The 13,599-nt window shown below is 35.4% G+C and overlaps 2 protein-coding genes across 3 annotated transcripts; both read left to right on the top strand.

Annotated features, from left to right (window-relative positions):
• Positions 1–267: 267 nt before the first annotated feature.
• LOC116114648 (phosphatidylinositol 4-phosphate 5-kinase 1-like) lies at positions 268–5,038 on the top strand. Its single transcript, XM_031400791.1, has 8 exons — positions 268–1,372; positions 1,463–1,627; positions 1,774–1,939; positions 2,151–2,261; positions 2,341–2,534; positions 2,677–2,807; positions 2,904–2,985; positions 4,135–5,038. The coding sequence occupies exons 1-8, from the start codon at positions 396–398 to the stop codon at positions 4,448–4,450; spliced, it is 2,142 nt and encodes a 713-aa protein (XP_031256651.1). The 5' UTR covers positions 268–395; the 3' UTR covers positions 4,451–5,038.
• Positions 5,039–7,423: 2,385 nt separating this feature from the next.
• On the top strand, positions 7,424–12,921 carry LOC116114645. 2 transcript variants are annotated; one of them, XM_031400788.1, is made up of 8 exons: positions 7,424–7,647; positions 8,071–8,162; positions 9,360–9,507; positions 9,860–9,991; positions 10,133–10,282; positions 10,456–11,919; positions 12,007–12,170; positions 12,311–12,921. In XM_031400788.1, exons 1-8 carry the CDS (start codon positions 7,576–7,578, stop codon positions 12,456–12,458), a joined length of 2,370 nt encoding a protein of 789 aa, XP_031256648.1. In that variant the 5' UTR covers positions 7,424–7,575; the 3' UTR covers positions 12,459–12,921. The 2 variants fall into 2 exon arrangements, with proteins under 2 accessions (XP_031256648.1, XP_031256649.1); XM_031400789.1 differs by lacking the exons at positions 7,424–7,647; positions 8,071–8,162 and having other exon boundaries at positions 9,409–9,470.
• The last annotated feature ends 678 nt before the right edge of the window (positions 12,922–13,599 follow it).

Below are 13,599 nucleotides of genomic sequence, written 5' to 3' on the forward strand. Positions count from 1 at the left end.
GGTTGCATGTTGTCATTTGAAATATTAGATCATGTTTTTCAACACGATCCCAACAACATACATGAGGCTATCTTCGTCATTACATATTTATTAAACTAAGCCTTCCCTAAAACCCCTCTAAGTTTAAAAATTATCATTACTTCCCCCTGATGAATGATAATATGTCAAACAGAAAGGTTGTTTATGATAATAAAGAAAAAGGCCGGCCCATCATGTTCATGCCATAACCATTCACTCTCTCTTTAGTTTTAACTTTGTTTCTTTCGCTTTCACTCTCTGCTTCTTCTGTTTGTAGGATTCTCATTCTCATTCTCACTACCAACACAAACACTAACACCTCCATTTTTTCCCCAACAATGTCGCCTTCGCTTCTTTAAAATCCCCAACACCAAAACATGCAAGAAACTCTCCAACAACTCCCACTCCCACTCCCACCACCACCCAACAACAACAACGCACGAACCCGATCCCACCAGACCAACACCCGGCGCGTCACCCCCACGCGCGATCAACAACCCTCCGTTGTTGTTGAAAAAATCCTCCCCAACGGCGACCTCTACACCGGAGGCTTCTCTGGGAACGTCCCTCACGGTAAGGGCAAGTACGTTTGGTCCGATGGTTGCATGTACGAAGGCGAGTGGAAGCGAGGCAAGGCTTATGGTAAAGGCAAATTTTCTTGGCCTTCTGGGGCAACGTATCAAGGTCATTTTAAGTCCGGGCGTATGGATGGTGAAGGCACTTTCATTGGCGTAGATGGTGACACGTATAAAGGCTCTTGGAACAATGACCGGAAACATGGGTATGGCGAGAAGCGTTATGCTAATGGGGATGTCTATGAAGGTTCATGGAAGTTCAATTTGATGGACGGTCATGGGAAATACACTTGGAGCGATGGCAATGTTTATTTGGGAGAGTGGAAGAATGGAGTTATATTTGGTAAAGGAGTTTTGAGTTGGAGCAATGGGAATAGATATGAAGGGTACTGGGAAAATGGGCTCCCTAAAGGTAAAGGAGTGTTTACATGGTCAAATGTGAGGAATGAGAATGTGAAAAATGAGGAAAAAGACAAGGGTTTTGAAGTAATGGGAGGGAGGAAGAGATCGTCTGTGGATCGTCCGAGGTTGTGTATATGGGAATTGGATGGAGAAGCAGGGGATATCACTTGTGATATTGTTGATAATGTGGAAGCAGCGTCAAGGTTTTATAAGGATGGCAGATTTTGTAACCAATTTGGAGGAGTTGGTGTCGATAAATTTCAGAGGAGTCCTTGTGGGTCTGCTGCTACTGATGATGAGATTAAGAAACCTGGTCAGACAATATCTAAAGGCCATAAGAACTATGATTTGATGCTTAATCTTCAACTGGGTATCAGGTAACAACCTCATTGAATTTAAGATTAAGATATTGCTTTTCTTTGGTTTGGTTTGGTTTCATTGAGTTTTGCTTGGTGTTTGTTTTGCAGGCATTCTGTAGGAAAACATGCTTCAATTTTGAGGGAACTTAGGCAAAGTGATTTTGATCCCAAGGAGAAGTTTTGGACAAGGTTTCCACCGGAGGGATCCAAGTTTACGCCTCCCCATCAGTCGGTGGACTTTAGATGGAAGGATTATTGTCCTATGGTGTTCAGGTAGCTTGAAATTTTAATGTGTTAGTTGAGAATTTTTCGTTTTTTCAGTTAGTTTGATTTTTTTTTTCTTGTGGATTCTTGCAATATCAAGTTTTGATATCTTTGTAATTTTCTGAATTATGGTGGTTACTTTGTTTGGTATTTAGACATTTGAGGGAATTGTTTGCAATAGATCCGGCGGATTACATGTTGGCTATTTGTGGAAATGATGCACTTAGAGAGTTGTCTTCCCCTGGAAAGAGTGGAAGCTTCTTTTACCTAACTCAAGATGACCGATTTATGATAAAAACTGTGAAGAAATCTGAAGTCAAGGTTAGTTCCCATTCTTCTTACTAATTCATTAAACTCAAAAAGGAGAGTGTGCCCAAAAAGAAAATCTGGAAAGTGAATTTTATACAAATAGCAATTCTTGGGAATAAGCAGTTGGTTCTGTTTCTAGTTTCCAGTGTTTGTTTTCTCAGTTTACTATACATTCTATTCCAGGGTCAATTGATTTTCACAATTGGTTGGTAACCATGTTCAGGTGCTCACTAGAATGCTTCCAAGCTACTACCAACACGTTTGTAAGTACAAGAACTCCTTGGTAACAAGGTTTTTTGGCGTGCATTGTGTTAAACCAGTGGGAGGTCAAAAGGTATGATTCGAGCACGAAGTTTTGCATTTTAATGCATTGTTTATTCAATTTGATTAATACTGATTGAATGGGAAACCAGACTCGGTTTATTGTGATGGGCAATCTCTTTTGCTCGGAGTATCGTATTCATAAACGTTTCGACCTGAAAGGTTCTTCTTATGGCCGTCTAACTGATAAGCCTGAGGAGGAAATTGATGAGACAACTACATTAAAGGATCTTGATCTTAATTTTGTATTTCGTCTGGAACGCTCATGGTTTCAAGAACTTATTCGGTAAATTTCAGAGAGCTGTGTATTGTTTTTCTTTCTTTACATGTGTTTTGGATAAACGACTCTCTCTGTGTCACACACACAGACATGTGCACATTATGTTGGCTTTGATCTTCATTGATCTTGTATCCTATATTGTACACAGGCAAATTGATAGAGATTGTGAGTTCTTGGAAGCGGAGAGAATAATGGATTACAGTCTCCTGATTGGTCTTCATTTTCGTGATGATTACTCAGGTGATGAGATGAAGATGTCACCAACTGATAAGTGTATCAGTAAGTTATCTTGGTCCTCAGCTTTCTAATATTGTTAAATTTCGTCTTGCCATTAAATTGAATCCTAAATATGCTGAGTGCTTTAACTTTAATCAGGCAAACGAGATGTGAATCTTGATCAGACATGTATGCGAGGATATCACTTGCTGCCAGATATGGACTGGGTTATGGAAGGCCGGTATGTGTTAACTTTTCATTGTTGTACTGTATTCTTTAAATCATTAGTTGAATTCTCTAGGGCTTCTGTATGTTGTCACCAGCGGATAAAACCTTGTCCATGTTACCTGCTCTGACATCTTATTAATATAAATCTGGTATACGAGGATGCATACTATCTTATCTATGCCATGGCGTACAAATAAAGTACAATGAAATTGGGGTTAAGGAGTAAAATCTGCCTTATAGATCAATGTTATAGTAGTCCGGCTATGTTCTGTAGAAGATCTAGACTACTTTAATATATTCCTTATTTTTGAACTCTGTTTTTTACCTGAAAAAAGTGCTAGTATGTTTACAAAATCTTATATGTCTTCAAAGTAAAAAAAAATAAAAAATAAAAAAATAGAAATAATAGTTGATGCATTTGTTGTGTAAAATTCAAAGTTGGGGGCCCTTCAGTGGCATCTCCTTACCTTTTATGTTGTGCATGTGCCTCATGTTATCTTTATTCTTGAACTTGGGGCTTAGTTTAGACTAGCTGAATACAATGAGTCCCTTTGAAATATCTACTTCCATTTGCACAAAACCATGAAAATGTGGTCGGTTCCCGAACAAGAAAAATTTGAGGTTGTACAAAATTTCTTTTTGCTGTTTCTAATTATTTGCCTAATCCCAAGTTGGTTGTTTTTATCAATTTTCGTCTCCTAAGGTCAATCTTTGTGGGGGTAGGATGACTGAAAATGATTTGAGTTGTGGAGAAAATGTGGGTAATTTTGTAGGCAAAAGATGCAGGTGGGGTCTTCATGTTTTTAGAAAGCTTTCTTTGGTAACCATTCGGTCAGCTCCATTCACTGATTGAACAATCAAACTATACGTTATGTATTTTGATGAAACTTTGAAGCATTAGGAAAAAAAATTTATATGGTCAAAATTATTAAATACTGATTTCCATTTGACGACATTTGATGGATCAATAAACTTCAATAATTGCATTTGAAAGCTGCAGCTACATATTACATATCTATAATTGAGAAATTATTATGCTTATGATTGGAAATGGCGGTTATCTTTTAGCATGGTCATTTTTACTGACCTATGATTTGAAATTCCTTTTGACTTACATATAAGTTGTTCGATAATATTATGCCTCATTGTTGTGATATTGCAGGGGGCCACTAATCCGGTTAGGGGCAAACACGCCAGCCAGAGCACAAAGAGTGACAAGAATCGATATAGATCAGTTTGTAGGGAGTGGAAGTAGCAATTCAACCCCTTCACCGTCACCTAGAGGTGGCGAGTTATATGATGTAGTCCTATATTTTGGTATCATTGACATTCTTCAGGATTATGATATCAGCAAAAAGCTAGAACATGCATATAAGTCCTTACAAGTGGATCCCGCGTCCATCTCAGCCGTTGATCCTAAGCTATACTCCAAAAGATTCCGCGATTTCATACACAGAATCTTTATAGAGGACAAGTGATGATGGAAAAACAAAAAACAAGAGACATTTGGAGTGAAATAGAAACCGGTAATTGAAAATCTGGTTCTCCAGCCCCCAAAAGCAGCACAACAACAGGCATATAAATTATGGAAATCGTGGTGAGGCAGATTGTGGACTGGCACATTGTGTGTTTTAGAGTGATGCAATTGTGTGCTAATAGCAAAAGTTTTTGACAGGGGGTTGAAACCACCTTGTATATCGTAGAGAAATGGTGGGCAGGTACAAGATTATTATTATTATTTTTATTTTTTTGGCTTTAATGGTGAGGAAGGCAGGGAAAATAGGTATGGTTCTGGAGTAAATGAAGATGTGGAAGAGGGTGAAATAACAAAGTGTACAGTCAAAAGGAAAAAAAGGGAGGGGGGATAATGGAATTGAATGAATATTTAATATTTAATTTTGTTTTATAAATTTGATGGGATTGGATGGTTGAATGATGCTACTTTAAAATTATAAAAAGATGGGATTGGGTAGTGAGAAGAGAAAGAAATGGGGATGGGTTTGCTTTTGCAGAATGTTGAACATGAAAAGAAGAGAAAGAAAAAAAATGTGGGTGTTTCTGTTTTCTTTCTTTGTCTTTCATCTCTATTCAAAGTTTGAAAAAGTGAAAAAACAATAATGCTACTGTGTCCTTTTTTGCTTCTTTTGAACAATACCAAGAAACAACACTCCCAAGTGTTAAAGCAAAATATGTACCATGAATATGATGGGTCCTTCCTCCCGCTTCTCATTATCAAACTCTTTGGATTCCTTTGAGCTCCAGATCCTTGAGATTGAAGCCATTTTTCCAAAGGTCCAAATCCAAATACAAAAAAAGAGATCAACGAGCCCACAATTGGTAAGGCCCAAATAATTAGCATAGTATTTAAATATTATGTTCTTGTAACAAATTTGACTACAAATTCATGATCGATGGTTTTGAAATTGCTTTTTTTTTTTTTTTTTTTTTTTTTTTCGGATAACCTAATTTTATAAAGAATAAAGAAAATACATCTAAAGGGGAGGACCCCTAGGCCCTAACCGGAATGTCCCCTGGAGAGATCAAAGGGACCAAGAGACACGGATGAATAATCCTTTACAGAGCAACACCAACCCTGGACCAGGAAAAAAACACCAGTCATAAGAGCCATACTAAAACGGAAAAACAAGAGGGAACTGCAGCAGACATTTCCACAAAGCACCACCAAACAGCCCAGCCCACCAACACAAAAACATCCCCACGAGAGGGGACTGCAGCACCACCGCCCCTACAGACTTTGCCCAGAACACCAAAAACTACAGCCATTCCAGCAGCAGCACCCAAAGAGGGGCTGCAATATAATTAACTTTTTTAAACTAATTTTATATTGAAAAAGTAAAGTCAAATTTAGTTTCTTAAATAATCTAATAATTTATTGCAAACGGTGTTACATTTACAAACTAAATATAAAAATTACAACTTATTTATTGTCATATCATGCATTTATTCATTCATATTGTTTGCACAAAGAATTATACATTTAGCCATAAATCATCAGGAGGAAAACGAGAGCATCGCCGCCTTTGTCACAAGTTACCACGCAGAGGTGATCAATCTAGGAGCTTACAACAAGCCTACAACCCTTGGCAGGGTTGCGAGCCAACATACTGTGGGTTAATTTGAACGACAACCTCCCCAAGAACTAGTATAAATTAAATGCTTTGGACAATAAGAAGACAAGAGATTTCAATTTACACACATTATTATAAACATGTTATCCCACTACTAAACTCTCCTAAAAGTCCCAACAACCACCTCTAAAAAGTCCATCATTGTATAAATATATTGAATAAATTTCATAAGTCTTTAATAAGCCTAACAGACTTGCGTTCGTAGGACAAAATTATGATTGTACCCTCTTGTGACTTGGCCGGTCACAAGACCCAAAAACGGCGTGTTTGATTTAAGTGTTGGAGGGACTGACTGATCTCCTTTGGCATGTGTTTGTGTTTGTAGGAAGAGGTCTGGTCTGTGACATTATAATTATAATATTAAATATCTACAATAATAGAACAATATAATGGATTAGTATTGAAAGTAGATTGAAGTGAGTAAACCTACCTTAATGTTAGATTTAAAGTAATGGGTGAGATGAAATTGTCTTTGGGCTGCCCTGTAACCTAATGTTGCATCCTTGTGTTTGTATCCATTGATTAAATTAATTATATTGATTTATCTTGTAGATTAGTGGTTATATGAATATATGATAGAAGAAGATAACAATGTAATAAGATTGACTTGTGTGGTCAGTATATAGAACAAATAGAAGCCACAATGGTTTCAACTATGGTATACAATAACGAGTGGTGCAAAAAGCTACACCCCTTTTTATTTGGTCCTGTCTTTTCACTCCCTCCCATCTATATCCCAATTTCATAAACACCCCTTATAGTTTGAGAGTTATTTAACCTCCTATTATAAGTTTAGTTAACTAAATTAGACATGAAAAATATCTTACACGACCTATTAATACAACACATACTCATTTGATAAAAACTGTTGATGGTTCGAATTTTATTAGGTCAATCAATTATAAAATGATTAAAAATCGGTTCACTTGATATTTTAATGATTCACTTACTGTTTTTATGTTTTAACATTAGAAATTTGATAAAATTAAATCCATACGGGTTCAATCATATTTTATTTTTATTAATTTGATTATAAAAAACAGGTTTGAGTTACATCTCGGACAAATATATCTCTAATTGGTTAAGTTGTTGCTTTTCTCCTCTATTAAGTGAACATTAGTAATCCCAAAAGAAGATCAAATATAATTTAATTCCCAAGTACAGGGGTGTGAATAAAATAAAATCAAAATTATGGGATTTAATCAGTAAAGAAAAGAAAAGATATGAGGAATAGTGTGTGGTCAACAATAACAGTCGAGATAGTCATAGTAGACACAAGACAAAAAAGAAAACAAATGCAAACAAAAAGGGCGTAATCCCCGCTCCGTCATTTTTACTACAAGAACAAAAACAGTAACCGGAAGCACTACTTCTGATTTCAACCATTTACAAAATATAAAAATATCGAAATTGGGTTAGTTCTTGTTCATTGTCTGAAAAATCCAACACTTGCAATGGTTGTAGCCCACTCTTCTCCTCTCTCCCCTGAATCCAGCTTCCGTGAACTCGATGACGCCTTCTTGCAGGTCTCTTCTTCTTCATTTTAAATTATATTCATTAAAATCTTCTCTATGTTAAATAAGAGTATTTTTAAGCTTTTTTTGTTTTCTTTGTACTTGGACTCGTTTAATTCTTTAGTATTATATTTGTAAACTCGATGTAATTGGATTTTAATGGCTAACAAAATAAAATTTTGCGGCATTTAGTCTTTAATTTAATTTATAGCTTACTATTTGGATTGCTCTACTTTCTCGATGTTAGATAAGAGTATTTTGATTTTTGAGGTTGCTTAATTTTTAAGGATTATATTTGTAAAGTTGATGTTATTGGATTTTAATTGCTAACCAAATATTTTTAATTTTATTATTATTATTATTATTATTATTATTATTATTTTGTAGCATTGAGTGTTTTAGTTTTTAATTTAACTTAACGTGATTTTTATGCAGACCCAAACAAGAATATGGCTTGGGGAGGTCCTCCAGACGAGATTGAATGAAAACATGGATATTTCTGATTTGTTAGCTGATGGAGAGTTGCTGTAGGTCCTCTTTGTCTTAGTTTTATTCTATTATGTGTCTTGTCAAGCCCTTCAATCTATTTATTTTTTTGGTTAAACTCATGTTAATTATAAATTCCATCTGTCACTACTTGCCTCGCCGCATTTTTACAACAGAAACCTTAATCAAAATGCATCTCAAGACAGTGCAAATAGTGTATTGTGTAATGGCATATCAAAGGCTAATACTTTGGAATGCAGAAATAACTTCATTGAAGGATGGACTGTTTTTCTTTTTGATTTTGGAATCATTTGCTTTCTTTTTTCTCTTCAATGCATTTGGGTAGTTAATAAATACAGAATCTTTTTAAACAAAGGATGTTTAGATAATAAAAATGAGGGGTAACCACAATATATGAGATCTTTTATCCTTGTTGAATTCAATTCTGGAGCTAGTGAAAGAATCCCGTCAAATTTTCAATCAATATTTTGCTAAAAGGAGAAACATTCAAAGCATATGCATAGTTGTTTAAGTTCTTGAAGTAGGTTAGGCTTATGATCCTGACTTTTAATTCTAGCTTATTAACCAGATGATTTTGAAGTTCTAGTGATTATGTCTCAAAATAATAAGTGGAGGAGGACCAGAATACAGAAAAGCCAAAGAACTATCATTATATATAATGGCTTATATATAGGAAGAGAAAAAAGGGTATTAATTTGCTGAGATTTAGCATAACAGGCACTCATACACGCACACGTTTGTGTGCATGTTTATTGATGAAATGCTGTGTACTAACATTAACATAAGCTTTGAGTGCATTCCAAATGGAAATGATCTTTTAATTTATTTAGGGAACTAGTGGTTTCCTTTTATCTTTGTGCATTTAAGGTCAAATATCTCAATGACCATAACAGACCCATCTTTATTCCACTGGTGCTACTCATGGTTCTGCCAGCGGTTGCTGAGAAAATTTGTGTTCCTAATTATATAGTAAATTAGTAATGCACAGTATAATTGAGAAGAAACCGAACATAGAAGGAAAATTTTAGACAAAAAGAAAAAGCTGTATTGACATAAGGATGTGTGAAGAGACTTAGTGATATGTTTCAATGTACAAATATTTATTAATTGCAATTCCAGGTAAATGCTAATGGCAGTTTATTTATTTTGTTTCATTTCTTAAACGGACTTCTAATCATTTTTTAAACGTGCTTTCCTCTTATTCTTCTGTCTTATAGCTTTGAAGTGTCAAGAGTAGTATGGCAAATGTTGTTAGCAACACGGATGGAGCTTAAACATATAAAAGCATACAAATATGAGCCATTTGCTTTTGGGAAGAGCAGCAGGAGGTATATGCCTTATTCTAATGTGGATATTTTTCTGAAGGTAAGCATTACCATTTTGCCGGTCCTTCTATGTGCGGATTTTGATAATAGCTAGATATAGTCTAGTCTGTGTTACACAACTTCTCTGTAAAGGATGGTGCATACTTAGTATGCACTGTAGGCTTCTTTGTCCTGTGCACTCACATCACAATCAAGATGTTGAAACCCAAGCATGTACGAACTCAGCATGCATTCTTTAGGTTCAACCCTTTCCTTTACCTGTACTCTTATTACTTTTTTTATCTTCCATTTTTTCTTTCATGCAAATGAGCTCGATGGACTTAGGATTTGATATCAAATCTTGTAGCTGATTTGTTGTATCTAAATTATGCTTTCTTTTCTCCTTTATCTAGATCTGCAAAATGTTGGGATTAACTGGAATTGATCTTTTCTCCCCATCAGACGTTGTTGAAAAAAAAAATACTCGGAAAGTTTGTATGTGTATACGTTTGCTTTCAAATAAAGCGAGGTCAAAGCAGTTAAATGTAAGAATCTTACTGTCATACTTCTTACTTTCCTCATGAAAATATATGATTGCACTACTGCATTACTACATGTTAAGATGGTTAACCTAGTTAGCTTGACAATACTAGCACCATGAATACACTCAATTTCTTTTGTTGCAGGTTCCAGATTTTGATGTGGTCACTTATGCCGTTGCTATGCCAACAGATATGGTCGGATGCATCCGTAGAAGCTTGGAGCAGTCACAACATATCTTTTTGAGCACTGCTAGTCAAAATTCAAGCCATGTTTTGATAGCAAATTCCAGGGAGGTAAACAGTGTTGCTTTTTTGTTCAATTGAAGAAAGAGAGTTTTCTTGCCAATGAATTAGTGTCTGATATAAGAGAATACATTATAAAGTAAAAATCTAGACTGGTCTTAAGAGTTCATTTCTTTGTAAATCTGATATATTGTGTTTCTAATATTTCACACCACTTTCTCTAGAGAAATTCCATTGTAGGTTCAAATGGAAACTATGGTTTGTTCCCCGAACAGTCTGATGATTCAGCATGCAATTTAATCATTCAATCCGATGCCTCCTCACCAAATTCTCCTTATGATGCTTCATCCCAGTTGAATTTTTATTCAGTGGATTCTCCGGGAGTATCTGCAGTGGTTGGAAAATGTGCTCCTGGAGACCAATTTTCCCCATTAGAAGTTGAAAACCAAGAGCAAAATGAGTATGCACATGAATTTGAATCTCCTTGTTTGAATGAATCAGCAGGATCTGTTTGCTCACTGCTTTGGGAAAATGATTATCATCTGGATGGTTTGTCATCTACTTCATGTGTTGATTCACCAATTCATTTAGATGGCAGGGCTTCTCATACTAAAACCAGATCCAGGCATAGCTATGAAATTCGTACGCTGGACTTTAGTTATAGTGATCTTGATATGCAAATTGGTGCTGGTGAGGATTCCACGGGTGATGGCACACAGGAAAAAAATAATTTTCTCCCCATAGCAATTTCAACTATGGTTTGCCATGAATTGGATACCAATGACCCCATCCAGTTTGATGGAGATAACAGTATTTTTAATGGATACACAAGCCCCAGTTCTCATGGGTCAAATTCAACGCCGAGGACTGTTGAAAATGGATTTAGAAGCAAACTTGCTGATGTCAATGATGAGGAATTTTCTTCAACTCCACGCATTATTTCTTTGCCTGGTGTTTCTCAGAACATGAATTTTGATGATCAAGAGGATGCAGGTCATGATTTCAAAACTTTCTGGTTACCTGAAGTGCAGCACGGCGAGGCGGATCACAAAACTCAGAACGCAGTCAAAAACAAGACTCTCATGTACTGCTCAAAACCTAAGGCTGAAGAGCCACTTATTGACATAAAATTCATACAAGAAAGCTTCAATACCAACCTTTTGCAACCATGTTCTGATAGTCCATCATGCATCACTGGTAATTCAGATCATGGTGTTGTATATGATAATGGAATATGCAAGTCACTAGATCCAAATGTTGGAATTGATGAGGGAAAATGCTCTCAATTAGATTCAGATTGTTTAAAGAATGTAAATTGCAATCAATGTTTGGATTTGTTGGCTCAATCTTATTCTCCACTTGATCTTCATCTATGGAATCAAAAAGGCAAATGTGTCGTTGGTATAATATCTGATGAAAATGATGGGAATGAGGGTAACAAAACTTCTCCCAATTCTATTTTGCACAAGGGTCTACATGGGGAAATCGCCGGAGGAGATGCCTTAGTGCATGAAGACATCAAGTCTGGTGTTATTCAAAATGACAAAGAGTTAATTCATTCTGCCATTGTTGAATCAATACCAGATAAATGTTTGTGCTCGACAACTGAATGTATGGAAAACGTGGGTTGTACATTTCAGAAAAATCATTCTTCCTCTGCAGAAGATGTGGATAAGGGGCATAGCGAGGTTTGTTTATTCTTTTTCTATTTTGGTGTTCGATCTCTTTTAAAAACCCTTGATTGCTAACTTATATTGACTTATCTTGTTCAATAGGTTCTCAAACAACATGAAGTGGTGGAATCAGTCGAGAACTCTGATAGAACAGATGATCCCAGTGTACAACTAGCAAGGCACAAGTCCGGCAGAAGGCTACTGCTGATGTCTGTAGCAAGTGGATCTGCTGTTGTTGGTGCGCTGTTTGTTTTGCTTCACCTCAGGTTTGATAAAAAATAATTTTTTTACAAGAAAATCTAAAAGAAAATAAAAAAAAAATAGAATTAGCTGTGAGCTAGTAATTCTCATGTTTTGCATAGATTTCTTAGTCTTACCATTTCATTTTTTGACGCTTGCATGGCAGGAAAAGTGGTGGTGAAAAAACAGGTGAATCAAATATGCAATACAAGAAAAAGAAGGAAAATGGAATGAAGCTCTCGCCACAGAATAAGCAGAAAGAAGATAGAGTAAATGGGATTTATCCAGCCAAGAAGCTTGCATTTGGGTTATAGAGTTTAACAGAAAACAGTATAGTCAACTTTCCACGAAAGAAAGGATCTTGCTTTTCTACAGAAACTATCAGAGCGAAGATTTATTATAAGAACAATCAGGTAAAAAAAAATATTTAAATAGAATTATAATGTAATATATAATATCATTCTTCACGTCATTTGTGAAGCGTAGTCTTCTTCATGTTAGTACTTGCTTGTTTGATAGCCCGTTTTATTTCCTAAATTATATTATGAAGGAGCTGAGCGCATATCCGCTGTTGTTACAGTATTTTGTAGAATCAAGATCAATAATTGAGTTAAAAGTTTGGAAACTCTTTCCATATATATTGACTCTGTGGAAAAAATATCAAATACCCACCCCTCAGTTTTCTGAAAACGACAGTGTAATGTAACTTCAAATGTGTAAAAGACTATTATGTCCTTGTTATCCTGAACTAATATCAAATAAATATTTTTTCTACTACATAATTCTCAACTTTCTGTTTCTGCTACACTACTTCGGGGTTGCAAAAATAGGAGGAAGACCATTGCTCTTTATTTATTTATTTTTGCAATCAGGTAGTAAGTACTGGAGTCATTTAGCCAATTAAAATTGAATAAGCCAGTTTTATATATTTATCTTCGTAGCAGAATCATCCGGTGGAGTATCAATTATTTTCCTTTACTTTCTTATATGTCAAATCTGTTTACTGTTGTAAGTTTCTGGGTGACATTAGCCTAAATCTCCAAGATAAAATTCATCCCGTAGAAGCCTATCACGGACCGCACACGACAAGTCCCACAGCACTGGATGTTTGGGCTTGAAAAATATCAATCAAACCTCCTACAATTATAAAAATGGCCCCTAATAAGGGTTTGTTACTACTTTTAAAACATCATTGTAGCACTTGAAAACTAGCTTTCTTAAGGGACAATGATCTTTCAATCTATTTAGGATCAAATTATTCTCAAGTTTTTCAATTTTTATTTTTTTAAAGAAAATAACAAATTTCTTAAACTGTATTCTAATAAGAACACAAGTAATATATTTTAATATACAAAATGAGCAATATTAGTTTTTAAGTAAATACATTGATAATATAAGGGCAATTGTAGGAATATTATTTTACTAAGGATTTTATTTATAATAACTGAATAGAAA

This window comes from Pistacia vera, unplaced genomic scaffold (genome assembly GCF_008641045.1).
Source record: "Pistacia vera cultivar Batoury unplaced genomic scaffold, PisVer_v2 Contig716, whole genome shotgun sequence".
Taxonomy (NCBI): domain Eukaryota; kingdom Viridiplantae; phylum Streptophyta; class Magnoliopsida; order Sapindales; family Anacardiaceae; genus Pistacia; species Pistacia vera.